At 36.0% G+C, this 17,005-nt stretch overlaps 1 protein-coding gene across 1 annotated transcript in view; it reads right to left on the bottom strand.

Moving 5' to 3' along the window:
* Window positions 1-17,005, bottom strand: part of TDRD5 (tudor domain containing 5) — an 88,225-nt gene that overhangs the window by 44,162 nt on the left and 27,058 nt on the right. The window contains exons 5-6 of the mRNA XM_081254627.1: window positions 16,509-16,592; window positions 13,198-13,254 (exon numbers count right to left, since the gene is read on the bottom strand). Of these exons, the coding sequence (XP_081110753.1) occupies window positions 13,198-13,254; window positions 16,509-16,592 (141 nt within the window). The remainder of the gene's footprint in view (window positions 1-13,197; window positions 13,255-16,508; window positions 16,593-17,005) is intronic.

The following is a 17,005-nucleotide window of genomic DNA, read 5'->3' as shown; positions in this document are numbered from 1 at the left end:
GATCTACTATTTTATTGAGGCTTAACATAGTGATATTCTAATTCTATAAATTCTTTTTTGTTATTTAGTTGGAATATTTTATAGAGATATGCTCCCCTCATCTGCTATTTGGTTAACCAGTCCTACCAGTTCATTCAGGAAAGTGAGGTAAGTGACTGGCTCTTTCTCTTTATTTACCATTTTCTAAGGTAATGAATTGGTTCTCTATCATCTTCCATGATAACCAATTAGTTTTGTTTTTGTTTGTTTTATTTATTTGTTTGTTTGTTTGTTTGGCAGGGGCTACTCTTTGTTGCGGTGCGCGGGCTTCTCATTGTGGTGGCTTCTCTTGTTGAGGAGCACGGGCTCTAGGCACGCGGGCCCAGCAGTTGCAGCACGTGGGCTCAGTAGTTGTGGCTCACAGGCTTAGTTGCTCCGCAGCATGTGGGATCTTCCCGGACCAGGGGTTGAACCCATGTCCCGTGCATTGGCAGGTGGATTCTTAACCACTGCGCCACCAGGGAAGCCCACCGATTAGTTTTTAATATCATATGAACTCATAGAATTAAACATATTTGATGGGCTTCAAACCACTGCAATTATTATCCTTATTGAAACCTGAAACAACACTTCACATGGATTCCTAAGCCCTTCTAATGTGAACCTAGTCTTTAATAGTCCTTGCTGGTCTGGAATGGTAAGATGTTCCAGGTTCAATTTATGCAATTAGAAATCCTTGTACATACAATTAAAATTATCTCATAATTACCCCCATATATCCCATAAGTATTAATATGCTCTATATCAGGGGTGCCCAACCCCCAGGTGGCATACTGGTACTGGTCTGCGGCCTGTTAGGAAGAGGGCCGCACAGCAGGAGGTTAGCGGCGGGCGAGCGAGCGAAGCTTCATCTGCTGCTCCCCACTGCTCACATTACCGCCTGAACCATGCCCACCCCCCATCTGTGGAAAAACTGTCTTCCACAAACCTGGTCCTTGGTGCCAAAAAGGTTGGGGACTGCTGCTCTATATCACATTACTCAATAGTCTCAGAAAAACAGTACTCACATTACCATCACCAGTATAATTAATAAAAGCAGTTTACATTTTTTTCCTATGCTCACCCCTTCTCTTTCTACCATTTTGTGTAACTGTCCTTTATATTGTCAGAGTATATAGCCATTATATACTATATTCTCTTCTTTCTAACCCTCATTTGGTCTTAGTTTTATAAGTGGCGCTCATGTTCAGTTCTTTTGTTGCTGTCCCTCAAGTGATTTTGGTTACCTGAAGTTCATTCTTCAGTAGACTCCTTGAGGTCTCATGGGAACAATGGTTCTTCAATTCTTGCATGGCAGCAATAGCTTGTCTACGTCTGTATAGTTGAAAGTCAATTTTGCTAGCCATAAAATCCTTGGCTCACATTTTTTTTCCTTGAGTGTTTAAAATGTTATTTTTAAAATCCCTTTTCTTCTAAACATGAGAATGTTCAGAAGAACAATGAAAATGTCCTATAACCTAATTTTATCTCCTTTATAAGTCACTTGTTCATTTGTTCAAAGAATTATTTTTTTCTTTAAGTCCAATAATTTGGCATTTTGTTTGTCATTCTGGGTTGATATTCTCAGGTATGCAGTGTGTTCTTTCAATATATAATGTCAAGTCTTCCATTTCAGTAAAGTTCACTCAAATTATAGTTTTCAACATTTGTTCTGTTCCATCATTGGTTTTATTTCATACGTTGGCTCTTCTCTGCCTGTTTTCAATGCCTGTTACTTTCGCTTCAATCTTTCTTGTTCATTTTTTCCTAGTATTTTCTTATGAAAATTTTTAAACACAGGAAAAGGTGAAAGACTTGGACAGTGAACATCTGCCACCTAGATTATATAATTATTAGTATTCTGTTATATTTCCTTTATCATCTATATAGCCATCTACCTACCAAACCATCTTACCTTTTTTATGCATTTCAACATGAGCTGCAGACATCAGTACTCTCAACCCCCAAATATGTCAGTATGCACATAATTAACTGAGTTCAATATCTGTTAGTTTTTTAAACATAAAATTTGCATACACTGAAATGTATAAAACTTAAGTTTATCATTCAATTAGCTTTGATAAATGTACACTGTGTGCCGCAAACTCACATTTAAGATATAAAACATTTCCATCACTCAGCAAGTTCTTTCTTCCCAGAGAAAAACAACTCTCTTTTTCCACCATAAATTGGCTTTGGCTATCCTAGCAATTCAAATAGAAGGTATCCTACACTGTATACTCTTCTGTTCAGCAGCAAGCATCTCTCAAATTCATCCATGTTGGTTCATCTATCAGTAGTTGATTTATTTTTAATGCTGAATAGTATTTCATTGTAAGAATATACCACAATTTCTTTATTCATTTTCATACTAATAAATAATAGAGTTGTCTCCAGTTGTGGCTATTAAGCATAAAGCTGTTACAAATATTATTGTACAAGTCTTTTGGGGGGACAGAGGCTTTGATTTCTCTTGAATAAATAATTCTGGATCAAAGAGTATAATTCTGGATCAAAGAGTAAATATACATTTATTTTATAACAAACTGTCAGAACATTTTCCACAGTAGTACCATTTTATACTTGAACCAAAAATGTATGAGTTTACTAGCATTTGTGTTTTTTTTTTTTTTTGCTGTACGTGGGCCTCTCACTGTTGTGGCCTCTCCCGTTGCGGAACACAGGGTCCGGACGCACAGGCTCAGCGGCCATGGCTCACGGGCCCAGCCTCTCTGCGGCATGTGGGATCCTCCCGGACCGGGGCACGAACCCGTGTCCCCTGCATTGGCAGGCGGACTCTCAACCACTGCGCCACCAGGGAAGCCCGTAGCATTTGTGTTTTAATCACTCATACATCTACACTTGTGAAGTGCCTGTTCAAATCTTTTTTTAATGGAGTTGTTTGGCTTTCTGTAATGGAGATATAGAAGGTTCTCTATGTATTCCAGATATGAGTCCTTTTTCAGATGTATGATTGTAAATATTTCTTCCCAGTCTGTCATCTGCCTTTTAATTTTTAAATGGAGTCTCCTAAATAGTAAAATTTTGATAAAGTCTCATTATCAATTTTCTTTTAAATGATTATTGCTTTCTACATCCTAAGAAACTCTTAAATATCCCCAGATTGTAAACAAAGTTTTCTTCTAGAAGCTTTAATTTTGAATTTTTCCCATTTATGTCTATGATATATCTCTAATTTTTGTACATGGTGTGAGGTTGGGGTTGAGATTCATTTTTTTCCCCACATAAGTAGTTGTTCCAGCATCATTTGTTGAAAAGATTTTCCTGTCCCCATTGAATTCCTTTGGCATCTCCATCAAAAATCACTTGAGTGCATAAGAACTGAACTCCTTATGTACTCTCATATATGACAAACTTATGGATTTGTCAGTATTTACAAATAGCCTACAAGAATTATGATGGGGACAATACTGAATCTATAGATTAATAACAATACTAAACTTCTTACCCATAAATGTTACAGCTCTCCATTTAGTCTTCTTTAATTTCTCTAAGCAATGTTAGTATTTTTCAGTACAGATGTCTTATGTTTCTTTGTTAGACTTATTTTCAAGTAATTTGACACTACTGTAAATAGAATTTTAAAATTTTCATTTTCCAATTGTTTGCTGCCTCCATATGGAAATATAACATATTTTTATATTAATCTATATTATATTATTTTTATTATTTATCTATATAATAGACAACTTTTTTATATTCTTAACTTTGGCCTTAATAAATTCACTTATTAGTTCTAATAGCGTTTCATGGATTCCTTAGTACATTTATGTAGATAATCATGTTTTCTACAAATAATGACAGTTTCACTACTTCAAGTTTTTGTGCCTATTTTTTTCTTATTTTATTACACTGTCTAGGACCTCCAGTACAACACTGAATTAAAGCCATGCGAATGGACATGGTAGCCCTGATTTTAGGGGGAAAGTGTCCAGTGTTTTACTATTAAGTATGCCAAGTATAGGTTTTTCATAGCTATCCTTTACCAGGTTGAGGAAGTTCAGTTCTATTCCTACTTTTCTGAGAGTTTTGATTACAAATGGGTATTAAATTTTGGTAATTCTTTTTCTGCATCTACTAAAATGATCATATGGTTTTCTTCCTTATTCTGTTAACATGGTGAATTATGTTAATTCCTTTTGAAATGTTACTCCAACCTGTATTGCTGGGAGAAAATACCCTCTTGTTCACATATTGCTGGATTCAGTTTACTATTATTTTGTAATATTTTTTATCCTATGTTATGATAAACATGATCTAATTGGGTTTTTTGGTAATGTCTATGTCAAGTTTTGGTAGCAGGATAATGTATTCATAGAAAATAGTCCCCAACTCATTCTATTTTATGAAAGAAACAATGTATGATTAATATAATTTCCTCCTTAAAAGTTTGACAGAATTCACCAATAAAACCATATGGGCCTGGAGTTTTTTCTTCTTCTCCCTTCTTTTGTGGAGAGGTGTTTTGCTTTCTTTTGTGTTTTTTAAATAACAAAAATCCATTTCTTGATACTTACAGGGATATTCAGATTTTCTATTTCATCTTGCCTCAGTTGGGTAATTTGTGTCTTTTGAGGAATTTGTCCATTCCATCTAAGTTGTCAAATGATAGGCACAGTTGTTCATAATATTTCCTTATTGTCCTTTTAGTATCTGTATAACTTATAACGATATAATATCTTTCCTGATATTGGTGTTTGTGTCCTCTTTTTTTCTAATTTAACTAGTTAATGGTTTATCAGTTTTGGTGATCTTACAAAGAATCAATATTTGGCTTTGCTAATTGTTGCTATTTTATTAATGTCTATTCTTGACTTTATTATTTCTTTTCTCCTACTATTTTGACTTTACTTCGCTCCTCCCTTTTCTAGACTTCTTAAGGTAGACCTTCAGGTCAATGATGATTTTATACCTTCCTTTTCTTCTAATTTAGGCATTTTAGAGCTATAAATTTCTCTTTGAGCACTGTTTTAGCTGCATCTCACAATTTTTGACATGTTATATTTTCATTTTCAATTGGAAATATTTTCAAATTTCCCTTGTGATTCTGTCTTTAATAAGTTATTTAGCTACATTCAATATCCTGTAATAAACCATAATGCAAAAGAGTATGAAAAAGTACACATATATATGTATAACTGAATGACTTTGCTGTACACCCAGACACTAACACAACATTGTAAATCAACTATACTTCAATTAAAAAAAATAAGTTATTTAGAAGAAAACTGTTTAATTTCCAAATTATCTGGAGGGTTAATTCTTAGGTAATTCATTGTATTGATTTGTAATTTAATTCCATCTTAAAGAACATACTCTGTAAGATTTCAGTATTTTGAAATTTGTTGAGACTTATTCCATGGCCAACTACATGGTCCATCTTGGCAAATGTTCCATGTGTACCTGAACAGAATGTGTATTCTGCAGTTGTTGGTACAGTGTTCTATAAAAGTCAAACAGATCATGATGGTAGAGAGTGTGGTTCAGATTTTCTATGTCCTTATTCATTTTTTTTGACTATTTTATTAAATGCCAGAAAGAGAAAACCCCTATAATTGTGGAGTTAAATCATAATTAATTCTGTCAACTTTTAGATCATTTATCTTAAAGCACTATTAGGTGAATACACATTTGACTGCTGTGTCTTCCTAATTAACCGTTTACCCTTATGAAATGTCCCTCTATCTCTGATAATACATTTTGCCTAGAATTCTGACTTTACCTGATTTTTTTTAGTCACTTCGATTCTTTTATGCTTACTGTATGTATGATATATATTTTTCATCTTTTACTTTCAACCAATCTGTATCTTTTTACTAACAATGTATTTCATGTGGACAGCATTTAGTTGCATCTTTCTTTTTCATTCCATCTCATAACTTCATTAATTGTAATATATACTCCACTACATTTGTGAAATTATTAATATAATTGGACTTACAGATACCATTTTTTAAATTGAAGTATAGTTGGTTTACAATGTTGTGTTAGTTTCAGGTGTACAGCAAAATGATTCAGTTTATATACATATATATTTTTCAGATTCTTTTCCTTATAGGTTATTACAAGATATTGAACATAGTTTCCTGTGCTATACAGTAGGTCCTTGTTGTTTACCTGTTTTATATATATTAATGTGTGTCTGTTAATCCCAAACCCCTAATTTATCCCTCCCTCCCTTTCCCCTTTGGTAAACTATGTAATCTATGTCTGTGAGTCTGTTTCTGATTTGTAAATAAGTTCATTTGTATCATTCTTTAGATTCCACAGATAAGTGTTATCATACGATATTTGTCTTTCTCTGACTTACTTCACTTGGTATGATAAACTCCCAGTCCATCCATGTTACTGCAAATGGCATTATTTTGTTCTTTTTTATGGCTGAGTAATATTCCATTATATATATATATATATATATACCACATCTTTTTTATTCATCTGTTGATGGACACTTAGGTTGCTTCCATGTCTTGGCTATTGTAAACAGTGCTACAATGAACACTGGGGTGCATCTATCTTTTTGAATTATGATTTTCTCCAGATATATGCCCAGGAGTGGGATTGCTGGGTCATATGGTAGCTCCATTTTTAGTTTTTTTTTTTTTTTTTTTCTTTTTTTTCTTTTTGCGGTACGCGGGCCTCTCACTCTTGTGGCCTCTCCCGTTGCGGAGCACAGGCTCCGGACGCGCAGGCCCAGCGGCCATGGCTCACGGGCCCAGCCGCTCCGCGGCATATGGGATCCTCCCAGACCGGGGCACGAACCCGTATCCCCTGCATCGGCAGGCAGACTCTCAACCACTGCGCCACCAGGGAGGCCCCATTTTTAGTTTTTTAAGGAACCTCCATACTGTTTCTCAATAGTGGCTGTACCAATTTACATTCCCACCAACAGTGCAGGAGTGTTACCTTTTCTCCACACCCTCTCCAGCATTTATTATTTGTAGACTTTTTGATGATTGCCATTCTGACTGGTGTGAGGTGATCCCTTATTGCATTTGCATTTCTCTAATAATTAGCAATGTTGAGCATCTTTTCATGTGTCTGTTGGCCCTCTGTATGTCTTCTTTGGAGAAATGTCTATTTAGGTTTTCTGCCCATTTTTTGATTGGGTTGTTTGTTTTTTTTATAATGAGCTGTATGAGCTGTTTGTATATTTTGGAAACTGAGCTCTTGTTGTTCACATTGTTTGCAAATATTTTCTCCTATACAGCTAACATTTTTGCTATTTAATTTCTGCTAATCCCATTTGTATTTTGTTTCTCTCAAATTCTGTTCCTTTGTTGTCCTTCAAGCAAAACAGCTGAACAGTAAACCCTGTCTTCCTTTGAGTTTACTGAGTATTTTTATACAATTCCATTTTAATTTATCTATTGGCTTTATAGCTAACTCTGAATTATTTATTGTTCTATACATCCTTAACTTTTCAGTCTTACTGTACTGCTTCACATAAAACACAAGAACCTTGCAAACTATAGTTCTATGTACTGCCCCTCCACTCATTATGCTATGGTTTTCACAAATATTACATCTACATGTTACAAACCCAATTATACAGTGTTATAATTTTTGTTTTAAACAATCATATACTTAATTGATTTTTTTAAAAGTCTTTGATATATACCCACACATTTACCATTTCCTGTGTTCTTCAATCCTTCCTACAGATTCAAATACAATCTGGCATCATTTCCTTCAGCCTGAAGAATATTCTTTAGAATTTCCTATAATGCAGGGCTGCTTACAATTAATTACCCATTTTTGATTATCTGAAAATACCTCTACTTTACCTTCATTCTTCAAAGTTCTTGAAAGATACTACCGAGATACTATACTACTGGAAATAAAAAATTGGGCAAAGAGTGGGGGTTTTTTGAAAACTTTAAAGATGTCATTCCACTGTCTTCTAGCCTTTACTGGTCCTAATGAGAGGTCAGCCATCATATTTAACACTGCTCCCCTCTATGGCAATGTGTCATTTTTCTTTAGTTGCATGATTTTCTAATTACTTTGCGTTTTCTGCAGTTTGACTACAATGTGCCTATGTAAGATTTTCTTTGTATTCATTTTGTGGGCTTTTCTGGGCTTCTTAAATCTGTAAACTCTTTCATAAAATTTACAAAATTTTCAACCATTATTTTCTCAAGAATTTTTTCTCTTTTCATTTTTTCTCCTTACCATCTTTCTCTCATCACAATTACACATATGTCAGGCCACTTGGTATAGTCCCACAGGTCTCTCAGATTCTGCTTTTTTTTTGGCCACGCCACACGGCTCACAGTACCTCTCAGTTCCCCAATCACGGACTGAACCTGGGCCACAGCAGTGAAAGCACCAGATCCTAACCACTATACCACCAGGGAACTCCCAGATTCTGCTTTGAAAAAAATTTTTTTTCATTTACTTTCTCTCTCTGTTCTTCAGATTGGATCATTTCTACCAATCTGTTCTGGGGTTCACTGATGCTTTCTTCTGCCATTTCCAATTTGTTCTTAAGACACTGCAGTGAATTTACTTCAGATATTTTATTTTCAACTCTAGAAAATCATTTGACTTTATAATTTCTTTTTCTCCACTGAGGTTTCTTATCTGTTCATTTAGTGTGAACATATATTGCTTTACACTCTTTTTAATGTGGTTTTAAGAATTCTTTAAAACATTTTTGCTAACTTCAATATCTGCATCATCTCGGGATCAGTTTCCATTGATTATTTTTTCTCTTCACCAAGGGTCACAACAAGAACATGGGTTCTTGTTTCTTAATCTATCCAGTAATTTTGGTTTGTATCCTGAACATCATAACAGGTAAGCTGTAGAGACTATGGAATCTTTTACAGTCCTCTAAGAGTACTGCTTTTTGCTTAGCTTTAGCTGGGAGTTAACTTGATTAATCTTAAATTCTGACTTAAATTCTTAAATTCTGACTCCCTGTGGTGGGCAACAACTGAAATAGATTCAGTTCTTTTAGCCTTACTAGGCTGCTTTGAGGCTGCCCCAGGCATGTGTAGTTCAACAGTCAGAGATCTGAGCAGAATTTATGTGCAGAATTGTAGCTCTCTCCATCCCATGATTTCTCCTCTCATTTTTCAGCTGCTTATGTAGCTCCAAATCAGAAGCCAGTAAAACTTCTGATTTCTATCCAATCTCCAATTCCAAACAATGTATGGGGCCTGCCATCAGGCCAAAATCCAGGCAAACAAAAAGGTGCCATTCCCTCCTCCAGGTGCTGACTCCTTTCCAGTTTCTGCCTGCTTTTGGACAATTTCTAGTACCTTCAGAGAGTGATTTTGCATATTTTGTCCAGAACTTATAATAATTATCTTCAGGATTGTTCCAATATAGGCTACTCAGACATAATATTACCTTAATTTATTTGCATGCCTGAGTTTCTCACTAGATTTCAAAAACCTTAGTGACAGAGCCTTTTATGCCTGGATCCCCAGTGCCTCCCTCATTTATTTTGACTTTCAAAATGTTCCTCATTTTTACCTACTGTTTTTCTTAGGGCATTAGCTGTTATATTTTTTGCTCTTGTAATCTTTGAAGTTTAATCTTCATTTCTGAAATGATTTTTCCTTTTATTTATAATTCTTCCCTGAGTACTGTTCACCTTATTTCCAAATTCGTGTAATTCAGATTTATGTTGTTCTTTCATGTTTTGTATCACTTTCTTAACATATATTTTTGAAAAAGTAGGTTTCAGTTTTGATCTTTATTAGGGACATGTCTTTCTGACATGCTTTTATTGTCAGTAGATACGTTATTCTGCTCCTTATTCTTTTTTTCTTAAGACAATGATGCAATTTGACCCTGATCCTCTTCTGTTGAAATTCACTGAATTGTGAAATTCATTTTCCTGACTTACAGGACATCATTCTGGATTGCTTTCTGCTTCACAGAGCTCCTCCTTCCATTGTTTTCATACACTGTTTAAAAATACAGTAGGGGACTTCCCTGGTGGCGCAGTGGTTGGGAGTCTGCCTGTCAATGCAGGGGACATGGGTTCGTGCCTCGGTCCAGGAGGACCCCACTTGCTGCGGAGCGGCTGGGCCCGTGAGCCATGGCCGCTGAGCCTGCGTGTCCGGAGCCTGTGCTCCGCAGCGGGAGAGGCCACAGCAGTGAGAGGCCTGTGTTCCGCAAAAAAAAAAAAAAAAAAAAAAAATACAGTAGGTTAATTTTGAAATTTCCTGGCTCTTTTCCCTTCATACTACTTACATCTAAGACTTCTCTTTTTCTACTGTCCGTATCCTGCTCAATTTTTCATTCGTGTCTGTAAGGGAGCTCTGGCTGGTCAGTTTCAAGAATTCACAGGAGCTATGGTGCTCCAGCCCTACTCAACTCTTACCATGAAACATTCTCTGCTATTAGATAAGTCAAAATATCATCCAGTTTCAGTTGCTGTTTTCAAAATGGCTTGCTGTACACTCTAGTGAATACCTGATGGCTATTTTGCAATTCTTTTGTCCCTAGGTCCATCAGACATTGGCTCTCTTGCCTCCCTGTTTTCTCCTGGCACAGACACTGATATTATGAGGCTCTTGTGGCTGCTGCTGATTACTCTCCAGCAATTATTCATGGGAGATATATTACCCAATTTTGTTATAAGTATTGTCTGTGGATTTTTTGTCTTGCTATCTAGTTTCTCTGACTGTTGTTATGTGGCACTTCAGGAAGATCCAAAAACTATGCTGCCACTGCACCATCTTCCCTTCAATTAGCAATTTAACGAAGGACCTTGAAAGAATGGCAGACTGGTGCCCAGGTATTTCAAGAGGACAAATCACACAGGTAGCTTTTATAACATGTTGGATAAATAAAGGGTTAGTAAGTGTTACTACAAGTTAGAATAAAGGTTAAGTTAAATCTATACTTATTATATATTTCTAATAATAATGTTGAATTTCTGCTGAAGTCTTTTTACTAAGAAGGGCAAAGAGCTTCCCTGTAACATTAAAAGGTTTGTTTTACAGACTCACAGACTTAGAGAATGAACTTATGGTTAGCAAGGGGAAAGGCGGGGTGGGGGAAGGACAGATTGGGAGTTTGGGATTGACATGTACACACTGCTATATTTAAAATAGATAACCAACAAGGACCTACTGTATAGCACAGGGAACTCTGCTCAATATTCTGTAATAACCTAAATGGGAAAAGAATTTGAAAAAGAACAGATACATGTATATGTATAACTGAATCACACTGCTGTACACCAGAAACTAACACAACATTGTTAAGCAACTATACTCCAATATAAAAACAAATCCTATTAAAAAAAAAGGTTATTTTAATTTCTCCAAGATTGTTAACTTTTAATCTTAACTCCATGAATTTTTATTACAGGAAGCTACTTTTGCTAAAATGTTAGTTGTAGAAAACTATTCACTTTGAGTTGTGAATCTAGCATAGGAAGTTTATTTTTACCCATAAATTTTGTGACAATTAAGTCATGTTCTATTACTTTATTACTCTATTTTACACTTTATTTTTTTTATTTATTTGTTTATTTATTTTTGGCTGTGTTGGGTCTTCATTGCTATGTGTGGGCTTTCTCTAGTTGTGGCGAGTGGGGGCTACTCTTCGTTGCAGTATGCGGTCTTCTCATTGTGGTGGCTTCTCTTGCTGCACTGCATGGGCTCTAGATGCAGAGGCTTCAGTACTTGTGGCACACAGGCTCAGTAGTTGTGGCTCGCGAGCTCTAGAGCACAGGCTCACTAGCTGTGGCGCATGGGCTTAGCTGCTCCGAGGCATGTGGGATCTTCCCGGCCCAGGGCTCGAACCCATGTCCTCTGAATTGGCAGGCAGATTCTTAACCACTGAGCCACCAGGGAAGTCCCTACACTTTATTCTGTAATTTCATTTTTAGATAAGTGACTTGACTTGTTAATCCAAAAAACATCAAGACTCTCTGTTTTAGCTTTCTCTCATGGGCCTATTTGAAATAAACTTTTTGGCTCTAAAAGATTCATTTCTTTAAATTCACAATGTGAAATTAAGTTTTCTCCATCACTGAGGGATGATATGCATCTTTTCTAAGTTTTCTTTTTTTTATTCTACTATGAGTTTTAACAGTTATCGAACAATTACTATGTGGCAGGCACTGTTCTAATTACTTTATTTTAAGCCATTTAAACTTGACAAAACTCTATTATAAAGTAGGTAATATTATTCTGACTTTACATATCATCTATGAAATAGCACATAGAGGTGATGTATCTTAACCATTATGCTATGTAGTATCTCACAACATCCGTGTTCATATGTACAAATATATGATAGTGTTCATGACATAGTAGTTAAGAGTTAGGATAGTAAAGCCAGACTGCCAGGGTTTCAAATCCTGGCTCCCCTCATTATTGGCTACCTGACCCTTAGGCAAGTTACTTTTCTGTGCCTCACTCTGTTGTGAAAACAAATGAACTTCTATAAGAAAGGCATTCCAAATAGAGACTGGCACACCTAACCATTTTTTAAAATTGGGTATATGGCAGTATCTGAATTATCATTCTGCAATGTGATTTTTTTCACTAAAACATAATTGTTCCAAAAATGATTCACATTGCATGGATGAAATCTAGTTCATTTATTTTCTCTGCTACATATTACTCCATTGTATAAATGTCAATCTCAATTTATTTATCCATTCTCCTACTGAGAGCCATCTAATTTGTTTCCAGTTTTTTACTATGCTGCAATGTGCGTGTCATATGTATGTCTTCATGTGCACGTTTAAGAGTTTCTCTAAAGTGTATCTGTAGAAGTATTAATAGAACTCCTGAATCATCAGGGGTGCATATCCTCAAGTAAAGTGATATTGCCAAAATGCTCTCCAAAGGGGTTTTGTCCCACAAGCAGTGTATGAGTTATTCTGTTTCTCCATATCCCCACTGACACTTAGTATTATCAGACATGAAAAATAATTTTTATTCTAATAATATAACAATAGTAGTAAAAATATTCTTCCTATGCATAATGAAGTATTTATTAAGAATCAGATTCTTAACTCTTTTAGTAAATAAGAGGCCACAAAAATGCAAAGCAAGATGTTTAAGTTCTAGAGCATAGACTTGGAGGATCCAAGGAATAGCAACAAAATTTCTATCAATCATGAGAAACATAAGCAAGCCATAAAAAAACATGGTTGGTGAAAAAGAAAACACTCACCTCAAACTCTCCAAGAAGTTTAGAAATAAGTAAACCCTCTGGAAACTTGGATACAACCTAATAAATAGAAGATTGAAATACAATATAAATAGACACCACTGGAATGCTGGGTGACAAAATATCAAAATAAGAAAGTATAAATTTAAATAGTAACAAGGCAAAAATAACATTATTATTGAGTGAATGAATTTAAGTCACAGTATTGTTTTAAAAAACAGTTTCCAGGTTTTTTAAAAAAATATTTATTTATTTGGCTGTACCAGGTCTTAGTTGCGGCATGCGGGATCTTTGATGCGGCATGAGGGATCTTTAGTTGTGGCATGCAGGATCTTTTTAGTTGAGTCATGAGGGATCTTTAGATGTGGCATGTGGGATCTTTTAGATGTGGCATGTGGGCTTTTAGTTGTGGCATGCAGGATCTAGTTCTCTGACCAGGGGCTGAACTCAAGCCCCCTGCACTGGGAGCACAAAGTCTTAACCACTGGACCACCAGGGAGGTCCCAGTTTCCAGTTTTAAAAAAAGTTATAACAACCAAAAAAGGCAGTGAATTCCAAAATTTCCAGAGTTCAGAAATCATTCTTGTATAATACTGCAATGCCACAACTCCCCAGAAATTCCTATACATAGTTCTTTAGCTCAGCTAACATAATTAGCTTTAGCTCACATAAAATAAATATTCTATGGCATAATTTCAAGCATTCTAAATGGCAGAAAAGAAATACAATGCACACTATAGAAAATGTTGGAAAACATAGTTAAACAAAGATAGTAGCCATTGTTGTCCATATGCACATAAAAATACCTTTACTGAATATGAAAATAAGGTCATTACTTCTCCAGCTTTTTAGTATCATATCTTCTTTCCATATCAGTAAATATAGATCAACATGTTTCCTAGTGAAACTGAGCAGGACCCTGTTGGGCTCCTGGGCACAGAAGCCTTTCCATGTCCCCCGTTGCTTGTAGGGAACAGACTCCAGCCTCCATGACCTTACTGAGTTCCAAAGGGCAGATATGAACAGCTGCTAATCCAGGAAGGGAAGGGATGCAGAGACAAAGGAGAAACAGCCAAGAAAAAACAGTGCAGCCTTGGAACAGTGTCCTGGTTCTGCCTCAAGGGATATACATAACAATGTCTTTAAGCTCTTCATAGAATTAAAACATAACAAATGGAAGACGTCAGCATTCTTCATACCAGAGAAGACCACCTGAGGCCACACTAAAGGAACCAGAAAAGCTCTTCAAGAAGATTACCTGAGACGAGATTAAAGGAATGCAGCCCTTCACACACCTTAATCTTATCAGCAACCCCACCCTTGAACTGTTGCCATAAAACTCCTCACCAGACTCCCCTGGGTCGGGACACATAGTTTTCAAGGCACGAGCCTGCTGTGTCCCCCTTTGCCTGGCAAAGCAATAAAGCTATTCTTTTCTACTTCACCCAAAACTCTATGTCTCCGAGATTCAATTTGACACAAGAGTACAGAGGCTGGGCTTTCAGTATCATTAACTATACTTTCTTCAAACAGTCAACATAATAAAATTTATTTATTTAATTATGTATGGCTGTTTCCTGTTTCTCATCATCACAAATATTGCAACAATTATCTTCATACTTGCATTTTGCATACTTGTGCAAATATTTTTAGGATAAATTCCTAGAAGTGGACTTGTTCTATCCCAATAAGGTATAAAAAAGCTTTGTGTTTTCCTAGACCTTTCCAGATATTATATCTTATTAAAAATTCTAATTCAACCTTCAGAAAAATATAAAGTAAAAATTATTCCAAAATCCTATGACCCAGAGACAGTTGTTGTTGCATTTCAGAAAACATCCTTTCAGAAACCTTTTTAGGCACACACATACTCACATTACAGTTTTTACATGAAAGGACAATACTAAACGTGCTATTCTATAAAACCTGTTTTTAAAGTCCAACAATATACCAAGAAGATACTTCCATGTAAATTAATCGAGATACACCTAAACCTTCTATTTTTTTTTTTTTCTTTTTTGTGGTACACGGGCCTCTCACTGTTGTGGCCTCTCCCGTTGCGGAGCACAGGCTCCGGATGCACAGGCCCAGCGGCCATGGCTCACAGGCTCAGCCGCTCCGCGGCATGTGGGATCTTCCCGGACCAGGGCACGAACCCGTGTCCCCTGCATCGGCAGGCGGACTCTCAACCACCGCGCCACCAGGAAAGCCCCTAAACCTTCTTATGAACCACATGATACTCCCTAGTTTGGGTGGATAATGTAAGCAATTCTTTTTTCAATGAATGCTTAATTTTTGTCTAGTTTTTTGTTACCATAAAAAAAAGTCATATTGAACACCCTTAAATAAATAAATAATTGTTAATAAGTAAATAATTGTTGGACACTTAGTCAAATGTCCAAACAAAAAAACAGGGCCTGAATGCACCAAGGTTTTTGCATTTCTCCCAGTAAAACCACAACAGCTGAAACAGAATAAAATAAGGCAGTCTAAGAGTTGTAACGATACTCTTGACCATTCAAGTCAGAATTAACAGCTCCCACCAAAATTTTAAACATACATACCCTTTGGCCCAACACAAAACAGCCAAAGAGTTTTCACAAATTAATGAGGAGAAACAATAAATTAGGCCAAGGACATGAACATGCAATTCACATAAGAAATGTAAATGGCGATTAAGCATATGAAAAGATGCTCAGTGTAAAAATCAAGAGGTATAAGTTAAAACAACATGATTGGATAGTGACATTTTACTGTCAGTGGGAGTGTAAATTTGCTCAAACCTTTTAGAGGGCAATTTAGTAATATTTATCAAAACAAAAATATTCAATACCTTTGGCAACTCTACTTCTAGATAAATGTTCAAGGACATTAACTGCAGCATTTTTTAATAGCCAAGGCTAGAAATAACCCAAATGTTAATAACGGATTTCATAAATGAAATACGGTATACCAACACAATGGGATACCATGCACTGTTTAGAATAATACTTGACATACATACATATAAACCTGGTATTGGAAAGATCTTCAACTTTTAACAATGATTTATTGGGGTGAGGGGAAGAAAAGAGAATTTTTGGAGGAACTTACATTTTCTAAATAATTTTGAGAACTTTAAAAATGTTTAGGAGTATGAAATTTATTTTTTTCTAATCTTAAAAAATTAGCCACTCCATTTGTAATATATTTGAAAAGATCAGGAATAAATATAAAACTAAAATATTTGTAGGCAAATTAAAATTAACCACAAATGATACCCAAATGTATAATCAATTATTCTCATCCATTTCCCAGAAACAGCAAACACTTACAAATTTTATCTTATGTTTTAGCTCTGGATTGATAGTCCCTCCAGGTCCAGTTTGTGCAATAACTGATTTGAAGGTATTCTCCAACTATGAAAAAAGGGGAAAAAATTTTCAAGTTACAGTCAAAAAAAGAAAAATAGTCAAAGATAAATCTGAACAGTATTAAAGGAAACATCTATCAAAGGAAACGTACGTCAATCAAATGGAAGAATAGTGTTCCTAAGAGGCACTGTAACATTTCATACCCTATAAGATACATTTAGAGTTGATGGACTCTTTTTTTTGTTTGTTTTTTTTTGTTTTTTGCGGTACGCGGGCCTCTCACTGTTGTGGCCTCTCCCGTTGCAGAGTACAGGCTCCAGACGCACAGGCTCAGCGGCCATGGCTCACGGGCCTAGCCGCTCAGCGGCATGTGGGATCTTCCCAGACCGGGGCACGAACCCGTATCCCCTGCATCGGCAGGCGGATTCTCAACCACTGCGCCACCAGGGAAGCCCCTG

Source organism: Mesoplodon bidens, assembly GCF_964165515.1.
Source record: "Mesoplodon bidens genome assembly, chromosome: 2".
Taxonomy (NCBI): domain Eukaryota; kingdom Metazoa; phylum Chordata; class Mammalia; order Artiodactyla; family Ziphiidae; genus Mesoplodon; species Mesoplodon bidens.
The sequence above is the reverse complement of the archived record's forward strand: the minus strand, read 5'-3'. Positions and strand labels throughout refer to the sequence as shown.